The sequence below is a fragment of the Manacus candei genome, unplaced genomic scaffold, assembly GCF_025592945.1.
Source record: "Manacus candei isolate 608988 ecotype Guabito, Panama unplaced genomic scaffold, ASM2559294v1 h1tg000011l, whole genome shotgun sequence".
Lineage (NCBI taxonomy): Eukaryota > Metazoa > Chordata > Aves > Passeriformes > Pipridae > Manacus > Manacus candei.
In genome coordinates this window covers 10,257,453-10,271,804 of record NW_026138059.1, presented here as the reverse complement: position 1 = coordinate 10,271,804, position 14,352 = coordinate 10,257,453, and the positions used below count along the sequence as shown (strand labels likewise).

Genomic DNA, 14,352 nt, shown 5'->3' with positions numbered 1-14,352 from the left:
ATAGATCATGCACTGTCAGCTCTTCCAAAGGAAATTTCTAAAAATGATGGAAAAGCACATGCAGCCCTGTTCAGGACAAACACTAAATCTGTCCCCTTTCTCGGTCTTTACTGGAGAGGAGCAGAGAGGATTGCTGACTGCGCTTTTCCCAAACACTGCAACCTGCAGGGAGGTCAGTGTCCCAGCCATGGGGACAAGCCTTCAAGCTTGTAATTGTGATTTGATAGCAAAATGTGATATGCTGCTCAGCATTAGTATGGCCTGAAGACATCATCTTGGATGGAGAAGGCAGAGATCTTCAAGTGCCCCTTCCCTTCCAGGCACATCCTTCAGGCTTCTCTGATGCCAGCAGAGGAATGGTCCAAAATACTCCAGTAATTCCCATCATGCCAGTGACTGCAGCAGCTCACAGTAAGTTCAGAGAGATGGACAACTCATTGACATCACAGAAAAATGGATTTGCCCTCTTGCAGGCAATTTACAGTTGGCCACAAGCCCCAAAGGAGATAATGTTCCCCAGCAATTCAGAGGCAGGGCAAGTGCTGCTATGGCATCCCATGGGGTGTTCTGCTGGTCTCAGGCACCTGGCACACCTCCAGTGGTCACTGATGGAAGGGGAGACTTTCAAACAAAGGAGACTGCAAAATCTGGGGAAAATAACTTGGTGATGCTCTCTCTTCAGCCATCAGTAAAGCATATGTCCCAGCCCAGTATCCCGGGGCATTTGGCTACTTTTCTGACAGAAGCAAGAACAGAAAGAAAATGTTGTTTTCTAGTTTTCCATTACAAAAAAAATTGGAACATGGATTATTTGCTCATAAACAACACAGAGAAGCCAAAAATACAGCTTTTCTTGTAGGCAGTTTTTGATCTTTGAGACTTGAAAATGGTCATACTAGCTCTTTCAAAATTGGGTGATTTTTTTTTTTTAAGCACATTTTGCTCAAAGAGTTAATACATTTAAGTCACTCCTTCTGTGGAAGGCTACAGTGAAAAGAACTGAAAATGTGATGCTAAAACCTAAAACCCTGCTTACAGCAAGGTGTGTGCTTAGGGATGGCTTTACCAGCTGGCACCTAAAAACTGGGTCTGAGTTCAGTAGCAAAACCTTTCTTGATCAATCATAGCTCAAACAGATGAATTAAAACATTTCCAATATATCAGATGGCTGGTTTTCACCAGGAAGTACACTAATTTGTGAAACCTAGATACAAATAAGCTGAAGTCTGAGCAACTAACAGCTTAAATTTGCACACAGGCAATTAGTCTCATTTTCATAATGACTATATGAATACTAATTCACTATTGCTCAGTATCATAAATTCTATATTATCTTCTGACTTTCTACTTTTTTTGTTTTATTATACTTTAATCACTTCTTTTAGCTTTTTTTTTTTTTTCCAGTGGAAATATTTAAATTACTCTTAAAATTTCTGTGAAATCTAAGGATACTAAAGATGTTGAAAAGTTACTGTTTGGTCTGCAATCTTACCTCTTTCTCCATTCTCCTTTGTGGAACATATATAAATGCTTGGGTGTAATCATAAGTTGTTGCTTATATATACAATCAATTTTTCTAGAAGGTATATAGGTTGAAACAGATTTGTGTTAAAACAATACATGAAAAATCAATCAATTAAAAAGAATATCAGGAAATCCTCTAGATCAAACTACACAGGATTAATAGCCACAGCCAAAGAAACAGTAGTACTGGACAGTTCAAGTAAATTTTCATGGATACATGAAAGTATAGTTTTAAAGGAAATGCACTGAGAAGTTTTTATGGAAGAATATTTCAGAATACCCATCATTCCTTCCTAATAGAGACATCTTCCATGCATATATATTGTTGTTTATTTTTGTAGTTCTTGCAAATCTTTCAGATGATATTTCACCAGTGGTAGTGATTACAAAAGCTGGACATATTTACAAAGGGTGGACAAGGCTGCAAGTTTTTATGTTTTGCTAAAAAAAAAAAAAAGAAAGCAGCAAGACTAATAATCACATTGATGTCTTTCAGAAGCAAATTCACACAGGAAGAGCCTGGCTGCCAAGAATACTTTGCTTCTTGTGCTCTAAAATCAGAAACATAAGAAAAATTTATTCCATTGGTCAAAAGGAACACAGTTTTTGTGGCAAATTTCAGTGTAATAACGATTAAGATACTTCTTTATGGTACCTTGGACCAGCCACATGAAAGATGTTGAAAAAGAGAGGCAAATTTTATTCATAATTATGTCAAATTATGCAACTGAAATTAGTATTTTTTTCTTGCAGTAAACATCTTCTTTAGTTACCCTATTTTATGGGCAATCTTTTTTCCAAGCAAAGAACAGTACAAACAGAGCCTGGTAGCTACCTTGTATCAGCTGAGCCCCTTCTACACATTTTTACATATCAAGATGCATTATTCAATGCTGATGTCTGTTTATCTCTAGTCTGTGCAATTTTATCTTGTACATATGAAAACATTTAAGCCTGTTAATCTTGCATGATGCAGTTCACGAAATGTGCATGATGCCTCAGGAAAGAGATGTTATGCAGCTTGTTCCTGCCTCTTACATGTAACTGGAACGAGACAGCCAAAATAGTCATCCCCTGTACTGCCCCATTAGGATCTCTTCACTATTATTTTCAGACACTTGCATCTATATCCCTGATTATTTGTCTCCTTTTCTTCTGGTGCCAAGCAGTATCACATGCTTCCCTAAACCCCTCCACAACACTCTCCCTTTTTTCCAGTGTTAACCTGGGCTTGCTCCTGTGTCTGCTCACTCTTCAGCTGATAGACTGTGTTATGAATTGCAGGAAAACACAAATGTTAACACAGCAAGCTGTACCTAGAGCACTGATTATTCAAGCAGTGAAGCAAAATGTTACATTTCATTTCCAGGCTGTAACCAGAATGTAAGGCTTCACACATTCTTGTGATTCTCAGGCATCACACTAGTTTGTTAAGTTTCAGTGTCCATGTACATGCTGTGAAGTAACAAATGGACGTTTGTCAGAACATTTTAAACAAGATTCCATCAAGTTAGGAAGCATATCACGAAGATTTTAAAATAATGGAATGCAGTTTAAAGAATTTAATTAATGCAGAGAAAATATTGTATTAAAGGAAGTCTGGAAAAGGCATTTGTTATCTTTCTAGAAATATTAAAAGAAAAATAAAATTTATTACATTACTTGGGAGTGCAACTAAATAGAAGGTTACTCACAAACAGATGCCAGGAAAGCTCTTGAATGAGAATGCCATCTGAATGTGTTAGTTATATAGAAGAAACTTTTCTGTTTTATTGATCAAAGCATTATTCTACAGCCTGTGTGGCATACACTGCGCTTCTCAGCTTCATATTTTGCTTTTTCTGCATCATTTTTAGAACAGCAATTTTGGAAAGTAGAAAGAAATCGAAGTATTCCAGGGAATTGATCAGAGACCTGACACTGGTTAGCAAACGAAGTGTGCTGCATAACTTATCCATGACAAAGAGCATTGGAATGACTTCCACCCTGCTCTAAATCAAAAGCACAGTACATGTTAAAAATATTAATAAATCAGATGAGACATTTACTAAGGAATACACAGTATCAAAAAGCGCCATAAAGAAAAAAGGCATTTTGAAATACAATAATTAAGAAAAAAATGTACATAAAAAAGATAACTCAAAATGAAACAATATAAAAGAACATTAAGTGCACTATAAATGACCTCAGGAATGAACACACATTACTATAAGAGGTATTTTATTGGTGGTCATAAGAATAGTTTGACTTATTTCCCTAACCTTTAACAAGTTATTTTAGCTGTAGAGAAACATTTATAGAGGGGAGAAAGAGAAAAACTTTGGTACGCATCCAAAATTAATCTATCAGTTCTGAATTTGAAAAGAAAAATAACATAACTTCAAAATAATTAATTTAACTATTTAGATCTATTGTAATACTTTGGTCATCTATTTCCTTATTTTTAAAGGTCACTATGTGCCTTTGAATTCATAAAGGAATACATAACTTTCTAAATCTCATTACAGTTGAAACCTTGCAGTGTAGATAGTTCAAGTTTTTGTGAGAAAGGTCAGCACAATATAAGAATGCATCACTTTACTAAAGGAGGAATGAGGCTGAAAACTGAGACAAGTTTTTGCCTTTAGAAGTGTCATTAATGTTAAGATTTTTGAGTAGTACATTACAAATTACCATTTAAGAAAACTGCTATCAAATCTACCACTACACAATATCACAACTAATTGCATCCCTTTTCAACTTCATAAAAATAATTTCTTTTGGAATACTTCACTTGCTATACTCACCTCTTGCATAATGAATAAAAGCTGACATGTATGGACATGGGAGACTCTAAGAATTCAATGTGTTTCAGGACTGGAAGCAAAAGTAATGCTGCATTTTCATATTTGCAGCCTTTTCTGCATATAATTCTATAAACTGCAGGACCTTGTGACAAAATTGCTCTGGTCTACAAACTGTAGTAAATTGCAGTTTAAATAAACTGTGTTGTGAAGGAGTTATGCCTAGCCTATGTGTAACATTTTGATTTCTCAATCTACTAAAACTGAGGGGAAAAAACCCAGCAATCCTGTTTATCCATTTGGATTGCAGAAAGGAAAATAATAAATTTAAATTTCTGTTAAGCTACTAAGAAAAAAATCATTATAGTTATTTTAAAATTATTCTCTTAAATATTGAAGGTATTCTCTTAAATCCAGTAAGTTATCTAGCTCTGAAAACTAATTTTGGACATTTGTGGTATAAATACAAGTTATAGTAGCTATTCCTAAATGACACTATTTGTAAACAGACCCTCAAATGAATGAGATCAAAACCTTGGACTCAAATAAAAATGAAATTATCTGCATAAAATGAATAACAGGAACACTTAATCATATTTTTTTAATTTCTTGCCTTTAAGTAAAACATTATGGCATGGATAATCCCAAAATAGCCAAAAACCAGGCCAGATGCTGCATAACAAAGCCACAAGTTGCCATCAAAGAAAAGACCAGTTTCATGTCCTGCAGCCAGAAAGGGCTGAAAACATCAGAAGGGCTTGAAGTCTCCTCCAGAGGGAAGGTGAAGTTCATGTCATTCTTACGAATGGGAGCCCATCATCTTCCCAGCTAGAGGATATTAATAGTTCTTACTGATACACAACATGTTCTTGCTGTGATGGTTTTCACAGCCCAATTAAAAAAAATTAACATTATTAAGTCTACATACTATTACCTCTACGTTGCATTATCATGAGGAAGCCTGGTTAAAGGTATGAAAAAGAATTCAGACAGACACACTCTTTTCAAGACATTTGGTTGTGCTTTTTCATCTCCTTTTCTAGCATCAAAAAAGGCCCAGATTCTTCTTGTAGCTTCAACTACGCAGGATTTGAAATGCTGCACTATCAAGGGAAGTAAATCAAAGGAATAAAAGCAAGCTTTGTCCTCCTTTCTGCTCATCAGGGAAGATAATTGTTATCAAACTCTAAAACTAAAGAATATATTTGTTCATTTAAGTGAAATCTGCTGTTGCACAGAGGATAAAGGTCGCCTTATACTGATGCTCTTTGGAAAGACTTTCACTCTGCATGAATGAAGCAAAAGTGTTGTCTTTTATCTTACTTGGACTCTGTTTAGACAAATTCGATAGGATAAGAGCGTTTATGCTCTGTAGTTTTACATCCCAATGACTCATTAAGTCGTAAATCAATAAGGAAGTGAAGGTGGAAGATCCTCTGGGTTTTATTCTTATAAGAAATAAAAGGAGTAGTAACTACTTGAGATTCTCTCACTACTGTCTGCCATTCAGGGGGGGAAAAAAGAGGTTAAAAAATAACCTCCCACTTGTGGCAATTGAAGCGATTTGTTCAGGTTATTTTTATAGGCTACTTGTGAAACTGGAAGGCAGGTGTGAAAGCTGGGAAGTTCGTTCTACTCCTCATTGCCAATAAAGCACAGAATAATACAATAGCCTTCTTCTATATTTCTGCAGCTGCATGAGCTCTAAAAATGACACAAAAGAGTGAAATGGTTTGGACAAAGTTTCCTTTAAGGTTAAGGCTAAGTTGATTATCTGCATCATTAATAATATCGTGTATGTTTTCTATGAAAAGTCACCAGTCTATCCAGTTACGAAAGAAGGAGAATTGCTGGAGACTTTGGAGATATCTTATGGTATCTAATTTGCATAACATTATTAAGGTATTTAAAAGTTTCACATTACAAGTCATACTGTCAAGAAGCAAAGAATCAGAGGAAACTAATGCAGTTGACCTCCAGTGCAGAAAAATAAATTTCATGTAGGAAATCAATGCATTAGAAAAACCTGGCATGCTAAGGGAAATTAGATTCTGGACAAGCTTAAACAATTAATTTGCATTCTCCCCACACCTTAGGGATTATTGAAAATACAGTATCCCCTAAATTAAAGAAGAGAGATAATAAAAAATATTTTGAATTGTTATTCTCAGTACTGACCTGCTGCCCCTCCAGGGCAATGCAGAGGAGCTGTTCCCTCTGAAAGGCAGCACTTCAGAGGCTGAACACAGCTTGAGCAGCCTCTCAGCTTCCAAGATGAAATATGTATCAGAAACACCTTAAATGACCACTACACAAGAATGGTGTTCAATTTCTCCCTAACTTTGTGTGTCTTAGTTTTACACTTTCCTAACCGCTTTCAACATCATTATTAAGATTTTACATTTCCTAGAATAAACTTTGACTTGCAAGAACTTTTTGTGTTCAGACTGAGCTCAGGTCAATCTGACAACCCTAAGATGCTCTTCTTTCCTCTGACATAACAAATTCACTTTTTAAAGAGAATATTTAAGATGGAAGATGCAAAATTGAGAGTGGTGGAAGGATTTTGAGTGGAGAAGAAGCAGCTATGAAGGACCCAAGACAGGGAGATATAGAAAGCCCTGGTTTATACTTCAGCTCTTTCTGCTATTTGTGCATATGTACAGTCTGAATCTCTAAACTACTGATTTCTGTCTTGTTGGAGTTATGTATGTATTTGATCATATTTTTGACATGTTCCATTACTGTCAATTTATCTACTTTATCTACACACAGTGGTTGCAGCATCTACTGAAGATAACAGACACTGATTCCCTTTGTGAGATGAAAGTCTTCATCTGTGGTATACCTCATGTATGTCTGCTAACTGCTGATGTATTTTTACTATCAAAAGTGGAAAGTCTTTTTAGATCATAAGAATACATACTTATAGAACCAGAAAAAAATTTAGAGGGCTTAAGGCCAATGCCATATTGGAAGCTATTTGCTGATCATTTTCAAAACTAGCAAGGACAGAGAAATGTGACAAATGTGGAATGAAAATGCAAGGAAGATAAGTAAATTTTATGCACAAAAGAAGTATTTAAGAAAGTACAGTGAGAAACAGATAAAAGCAAAGTGAGACCAAATATATATGCATGCGTGGAAACACTGATTGAGAAGTCTAACTGCAATGATTTCCATCCTCTCATCATAACTGAGCATGTACTAAATGAATAAACTGCTACTTGACATTTCCTAAATAAATATCATGGGAAGAGTACTTATTTTACTTTAATGAATCATTTTGGCCTCTCCAACAGAAAGTAGATGTGGTGAACTATAATCTGTTCCGGGAAATATAATTCTATAATGGAGATATATACGGACTGAAATATGAGAAGTCGTGGTCTCCAACAGGTCTGCTTTAAAACAGATTCTGATTCATCCATGCCCACTGCTACTTATATTTGATTATAGCTGTTGACATACTGTATCTGCCATGCAAAGAGCTATTTCTTTACTAGAGGTAAGAAAGCCATATGGTTCGTGGATGACTATGAATTTTCTCAAGGCAAACTGAACTAATATGTATATAATTTTTTTACTGTAGCTATAAAAACAAAACTACCCATTTAGCAAACAGAACATTTTCAAATCAACAAGATTTTATATGAAGCCCATATAACACATTTCTAAGAACTGAAGGTCTTGATAGACTAACACTAACTTTCTGCATTAGTGATCCTCTTGTTCACCATGCATGGCTAGATAAACAAATTCACTGTACTGATTAACTGTAGCAGCAAATAAGACTTGTCTTTTTCATGGATTAGAACCAAAGCAGCTGTTTTTCTTTGTTGCAGATTCAAAGGGCCCCCAAAGGTATACCTCATAAAAAAACGGGGGGTTATTTTAGGGGTTATGTTCCTTTTACTATTAAAACTTCTCATAGATTATCACAGATATACAAGAAAATTGCTTTGACTATGTGTAATTACAAATAGGAAAAAAGTTCTTGCCAAAGGTACGTGTAAAATAACATTTTACCATCTTTGTTAAGGCATACAAAAAGTATTCCAATAATTACTCCATTGTCTGTAATTTAGACAGGCAAAGCTCACAATCAAGCTGAAATTCAGTCATCCAGACTGTGTCTATGAATATTTCCTATTAGAACATCTGCTATTAGAACCCTTTTGTAAGTGTGACATGCTGACTGGACCAGGACACGCAATGTTCAGGAGAGCTTGCGGGGGGTACTCCCTGGGCAGGACAGTGCCTGGCATTGAGTCACAGTGGAACCTGAATATCCAAGCTTTCCTCAGGATGAGGTATGAATTTTGTATTCAGGGATACATTTATCCCATCACATCTACCAATTACTATTGAAGTAACTTGCTTCACATACTGAAATTCATTTAGAATATAATTTCTAGTTTGCCATAATGGACCTTGACATTTTTGTCTTGCTTTGGTAACGTTTTGTTTCAACAGCTTGGCCTTGCCAACAGTATCACCATTAATACTGGTGGGACTTTGACCTACACAAATGTGAAATCCCGATCCCATTAAGTCATTAGGAACATTACCCTGGATTTGTCTTGGATTTGACTGTGTGGTTTTATGTGGTACATGGACAAAACACAGTCTCCTCAACACCTCTGTCAAGAGCAGTCTATGTTTCCTGGTTGTTTAATGCTAGTTTAAAGGACTTATGCCTTCACTCTGTGTAACTTCAACTTGCACCAGAAATTTGAATTCATTTCAGAGGGACTAGAAATTCTAAAAAGTTAACAAAGAAGTATGCCCTATACTGTTCTAGTGCAAAATAGATATATGAGTAACTAAATGCAAATAGCACTTTATAGTACTAAAATGAAAAGCTAAAAATAATCTAAATTAGAATCAATGAATTTATTTGATAATCCTAGTTTTTAGTTCATGTGTAACTGAACAAAGGCATAATAAATGTATTCTTTAACTTAGAAATATTATGTCAGATCACAGAGGGTCTGCCTAAAGCACTCAGAATTAAATCTCCGATGCATAACACTATAATTCATAAAACTATTAAACATTTTCTGAGTCCATTTTAACCACATACCAGACATTTTGAAAAGCATGCAAAATGATGGGGGAGGGAACAACCTTTCAAATATAAATTATAAGATCTGGTTGGCACTGTAAAAATAGCTACACACAGTAAAATTAAAACTTGCAGTTTTGAAAGAAGGTGTTTTGTGCAAGCCATCTGGAAATGACTTGAAAGTATTGCTATACTGCTGAAAGCACAGAAATATAAAACTTACTGGTTTTCCTATTTTACCTGTTTTCCAGATAAAACACAAAGATGAAAATGCAACTAATCACAAACATGAAAGGCTGATACCTCAAACATATCTGCATTATAAAATAGTACCATCCCCTGCTCTATCCCAGAGTTGCTTTTTAAAACATCCAGTACAACCAGTATGCTCCCTTAACACACCCCAGAGTAAAAAGCATTCAGTTACTAAGACCCCACACGACATTTCTCTATCGTCTGCACTTGGATCTACACTCAGTCACATTGAGGTGCCCCTTGCTTGTCGCAGGATGCCCACTTCCAGTCATCTACTCCTTAATGGCTAGAGGTATCTAGTGTTGAAAATAGTGCTCCGCTTGTGATGCTACCCTGAAGCAGAGAGAAATAGTCACCAAACACTCCAGCACTGAGAAGGGCACTTGAGTTTCACAGCCTTGTTCTTGAGCTCACACCACCTAGAGTGACAGGAACACTTGGTCACCTTCTCAGGGCTTTAATTTGGAAGAGATTCAACTATCACCTGCTCCCAAGGCACATTAAGCCTGTGTAAGCCTGTGCCGTAAAGAAGCACAGTCGGAAACAAGCAATAGATTGTCACTGCAAATTAGAAACCTTCATAAGTTTGAGGGAAGTTGAGGCCGAAGCACTTATATACGGATTTATGGCTAAACGCCAAGCTGTACAGCACTGGCACCGCTGGTAGAACTGGGGCACCAGCAGCGGCAGGAACTAGGTTACGAAGGCGACAGAAAGCGGGGCCGTAAGAGAAAGCCCCTTTTCTGCACTTCCTGCTGGCTGGAGGGCTCTCCCCGCTCCCCTCCCCCGGACCGACCCGCACCGGCCCCACCGCATCGCACCGGGCCGGGCCGGCGGGGACCACCCGCCCGAGGTGGCGGCTTTGCCGGTTCCGCTCCGGGAGGCGAGGCGGGCTGGGGCTCGCTGCGCTCCCGTATGATGCGGGGTCATCCTTTCATTTCTCCGGCAGACGGTGTTTCAAAGGACCGCGAAGACGCTCAGCCAACCTGCCCTCCCCTCGGCGAGAGCCACCGGCGATCGCCCCTGTGACCGAGGGCAGCGCGGCAGATGCGCCCGGCGCCCACCCCCGCGCTCGGGCTGCGTGCCCGCGGGCTCCTCCAGCCGCGCCGAGCCCCCCGCACCGCGGCGAGGCGGACGTGCGGGAACGGGCGGGACGCACCTCGGAGCACTGGGACAAACCGGGAGGAGCAGCGCGGCCCCTCCGACGTACCCGCACCCTCCCCGGCGCGGCGGCCGGGAAAGGACAGGGGGGAGCGGTGCGGGCGGCGGTCCGCCGGCAGCCCCGGCTGCCCGACTCCTCCTCGCGGGGCAGTCCCGAGGATCCTGCGCTGCCAAAATTTAAATCGCCGCCGGTACTGCGGTTCCCCGGGCGGCATCCCCGGTCCCGCCGCCCCCCTCGCCAGACCGGCCGCACGGAGGGTCCGTTCGCCGTCCCTCCCCCGTCCCCCCCGCTCCGACACCGGGCACCCCGCCGCGCAGCCGTCCTGCCCGGGCTGTGCCGAGGCGAGACCCCCACCCGCCACGGCGACCCCCGCCCGGCCAGCGCGTCGCCGGAAAGCACCGGGGAGGGGGATGACAGCCCCACCGACGGCGCGGCCGGCGCGCCCTCGCCCCGCCGCCCGGGCTCCCGTGCCCGACGGTGGCGGTGCCCGCGCGGACCCGCGGCACCCGCACCCCCGGCTCCCGCCGCTGCCTGGGCGGAGGCGCCCCGCGGGCAGCCCGGCGCGCCCGCCGCCCCGACGGCGGCCCCTTCCCTTCCCTTCCCGTCCGGTCCCCTCCCTCCCTACCTTTCTCAGCGCTGACATTCTAGTGCATTATTAACGCGGCGGGTGCGGGCTGCGGCGGGTCGGGGCTGAGGAGGCGCCGGCAGCGGGAGCCGCGGCGCGCGCCCAGCGTCCCCCCGGCGCCGCTCACCCGCCGGGGCCGCCGCGCGCCGCCCGCCCGCCCGCCGCGCGCCGCTCCCCGCGCGCCCCCCCAACCCGCGCGCCCCGCGCGCACCCCCGCCCTCGCTCCCGCGCGCGCGGCAGGAGCGCCCCCGCCGACTCTGCGCAGCCGCGCGCCCCCTGCCGGAGCCCGCGCGCATTGCGCCGGGCGAGAGGGGGCGGGGCCGCCCGCAGCGCTGGCACGCCCCTGACGCAGCCTCCGCCAATGGCGCCGCACCGGTGCCCTGACGGACAGGCTCGGCGGCCAACGGGAAGGAAGGCTGGCGGGGGCTGCGGGGGGCGGGGCGGGCGGCGCGGCGGGGCCGCGGGGCCATGGCAGAGAGCAGGAGGGAAGGTGAGGCCGCGCTGAGGGGGCGAGGGGTCGGGGCTGTCCCACTGCACCCGGGGCTGGGCACGGAGGGAGCCGGGGGGCGGTGGTGGCGGCAGCCCTGGGCGCGGCTGCCCTCGGCCCGGGCGCGTTCCGGAGCGGGAGCGGGCGGTGGGAAGCCGGGAGAGCCCGGCGGGGGGAAGGCCGGGGCGGTGGGTGCGCGGAGCCTCCGGGGCTGAGCACTCCCGAGCTCCTGCCCCGCACCCGCCGTGCCACGGAGGGTCCTGCTGCCGCCTGGTCCTGCCTGGGGCGCGGGGAAGAAGTAGCAAATAAAAATTGCTTTTTAATCACAAAGTATTTTAAGATAATACCTTTTTTCTCAATATGCACATGCGTGTGTGCTTACTTGCTGTTAGTGACCATTTAACTTGGCTTATTTAAAGTGAATCAGCTCAGTTCTGAAATAACTATGGTACTGTACTTGCAAAGAATAGAATAAAAACCTTCTGCTTATCCAAGCAAAACTTCAGTCCATTCGGTTTATCTTTATGTTTTAGAAGACATGGCTTTGCTCAGGAAGAATGCAGTAATAAAAATAGAGATGTTCTGTAAGTGATATCTCTTTCTTAAGGGGGATTGAGTAGAGCTGGATGCTCATCCTGTGGCTGGCTTTTGCGTTTTCAGACAGTTCCAGCATCCTGAAACTGGAATCCTTCATGCGAGGATAACAACTTGAGAGTGAGACAGATCAGCTAGAGTTAGTGATTGAGCAATTTGCTGACTGTAACTAGTGATACTTTGAAGGAAATATAAATACAAAGTAGTGTTCTCTGTGTTTTAGATGCAGCTTTCTTGTGATAAATGGAGGAGTAACTGTTTTGCTTCGAGACTTTGGGGATGTGAATTACAAATTGATGTCTTCTGGAAGAAAGTTAGAGGATTGGGAAGAGTTCATGCACTTGTAAATGAATGCATGGCTTTAGAGCTGAAAACGAGGGATCCAAATTCTAAAGCACTCAAATTGTGTAAAAGCAAAGGTAAAATAAAGAACCACTTGTTTTGGTAGCGTGGCAGAGAAAGATAAAATGATCGTGCTGAGTGACTGTCTTTACTGTGTAAAGTTAGAAATCACGCATGTTTTGTTCAGCAACTCTAAGGAGCGATGACTTAAGATTGGGAAGAAAATACAGTGAGAAATACAAGGGTGCCACATGCTCACCCAGGAGGAAATAACGCAGTTGGGAGAGTTTACAGCATGATCTGATCAGCCTCTGCAGCTGATCGCATATATGAAAACTATTGGATTTCTATTGTGTGAAACTGTATACATTTTTTTAAAAAAACGAAAAAGAAGGTTTAGATGCTTCTCTTTAAGGTTGGTTTTGCTCCTGTCTGTAAAAGTAGGTTGAAGATGCTGAAGACAGACTTCTGTCTGCATTACAAGTGAACGATGAAGCTTTTTATTTTGTACTGGGTCATAATACAGAATAAATGGGATGGTCAGCAGCTTGTAGGTGGTGGGTCTGATTGTCAGTGAGAAGAAAATAGCAGAAAGCCATAGTGCAGGCACTTCATTCTACCAGAAAGAGTGGGGCAGGTCTAACTGAGAAAGTGCATTTTTTTGAGTTTTGGGGTGCTTTTTGTTTTTTAGTTGGTTATGTACCAATAATTCATAACAGGGCTAAAGGTACAACTGTTATCATCATATGTATTACCAACAAGATGACTGTTCTGTCCAGAACAGCTGAGTGCATAATTTGTAGCTGTTAAACATCATTAGTTGCATCTTTAAAGCAGTAGTTGTGATTCTTGAAAGTTTGTGCCACCCCAAAGTAGCACTGTCATGGAGGGTTGTGTATAGACTGAAGAGCAGAGTTAATATATTGATGTAGGTGAGGTGTACATTGTCGACTATAACTGCAAGTAAGAAGTGATACAAAAGTTAGTGTGATGATCTAGGGGTACTACAGGACACTTCCTATTTGAGAGATTAAACTGGAAAGCAAATCTGGGTGATTAATAGTTGTCAGTAACAAATGGTTTTAAATAGAACATTACTTCGAGGACTGCTATTCCACATCTTTGTGATGAATCAGATGGCTTGGGGCAGGATTGTTATGGGGGTTAAAATGAGATTGCAGTTCCTTAGTTTGGGGGGTTTGTTGGCCAAATCAGATATTAAACAGCTTAATTCTTGCAGAAAAACACAACATTATTTTCATTTTTGTAATTGTTTCAAAGCAACGTATCTCTCAATAGAGATATGGAAGGGTTTGAAATACTTTTTTATTTTTGTTTTTTAAACTCAACATAATTTTTTAGAAAATAGTTTGAGGTTTTACTGGAAAAAAAGATCAGCACCTTTTTTTTAAGGTCAATGTCTTTATTCGCATATGCTTATCAGTAAGGGAAATATTAATTAGAAATGGAGTTTAATGGATGACACTATTTTTTTTCTTCTGGGAGAGGCTA

General features: G+C 41.8%; 2 protein-coding genes across 4 annotated transcripts in view; one reads left to right on the top strand and one right to left on the bottom strand.

Moving 5' to 3' along the window:
• Positions 1-11,562, bottom strand: part of DLGAP2 (DLG associated protein 2) — a 455,335-nt gene extending 443,773 nt beyond the window's left edge. Inside the window, exon 1 of one of the 2 annotated variants that reach the window (XM_051778092.1) lies at positions 11,418-11,562. In XM_051778092.1, coding sequence (XP_051634052.1) covers positions 11,418-11,435 — 18 coding nt within the window. In that variant the 5' untranslated portion in view covers positions 11,436-11,562. The remainder of the gene's footprint in view (positions 1-11,417) is intronic. The other variant, XM_051778093.1, reaches the window with a different exon arrangement.
• A 220-nt stretch (positions 11,563-11,782) lies between these two features.
• ERICH1 (glutamate rich 1) overlaps positions 11,783-14,352 on the top strand; it is a 67,028-nt gene continuing 64,458 nt past the window's right edge. Inside the window, exon 1 of one of the 2 annotated variants that reach the window (XM_051778127.1) lies at positions 11,783-11,907. In XM_051778127.1, coding sequence (XP_051634087.1) covers positions 11,886-11,907 — 22 coding nt within the window. In that variant the 5' untranslated portion in view covers positions 11,783-11,885. Of the gene's footprint in view, positions 11,908-12,790; positions 12,812-14,352 lie in introns of those variants that run through there. The other variant, XM_051778129.1, reaches the window with a different exon arrangement.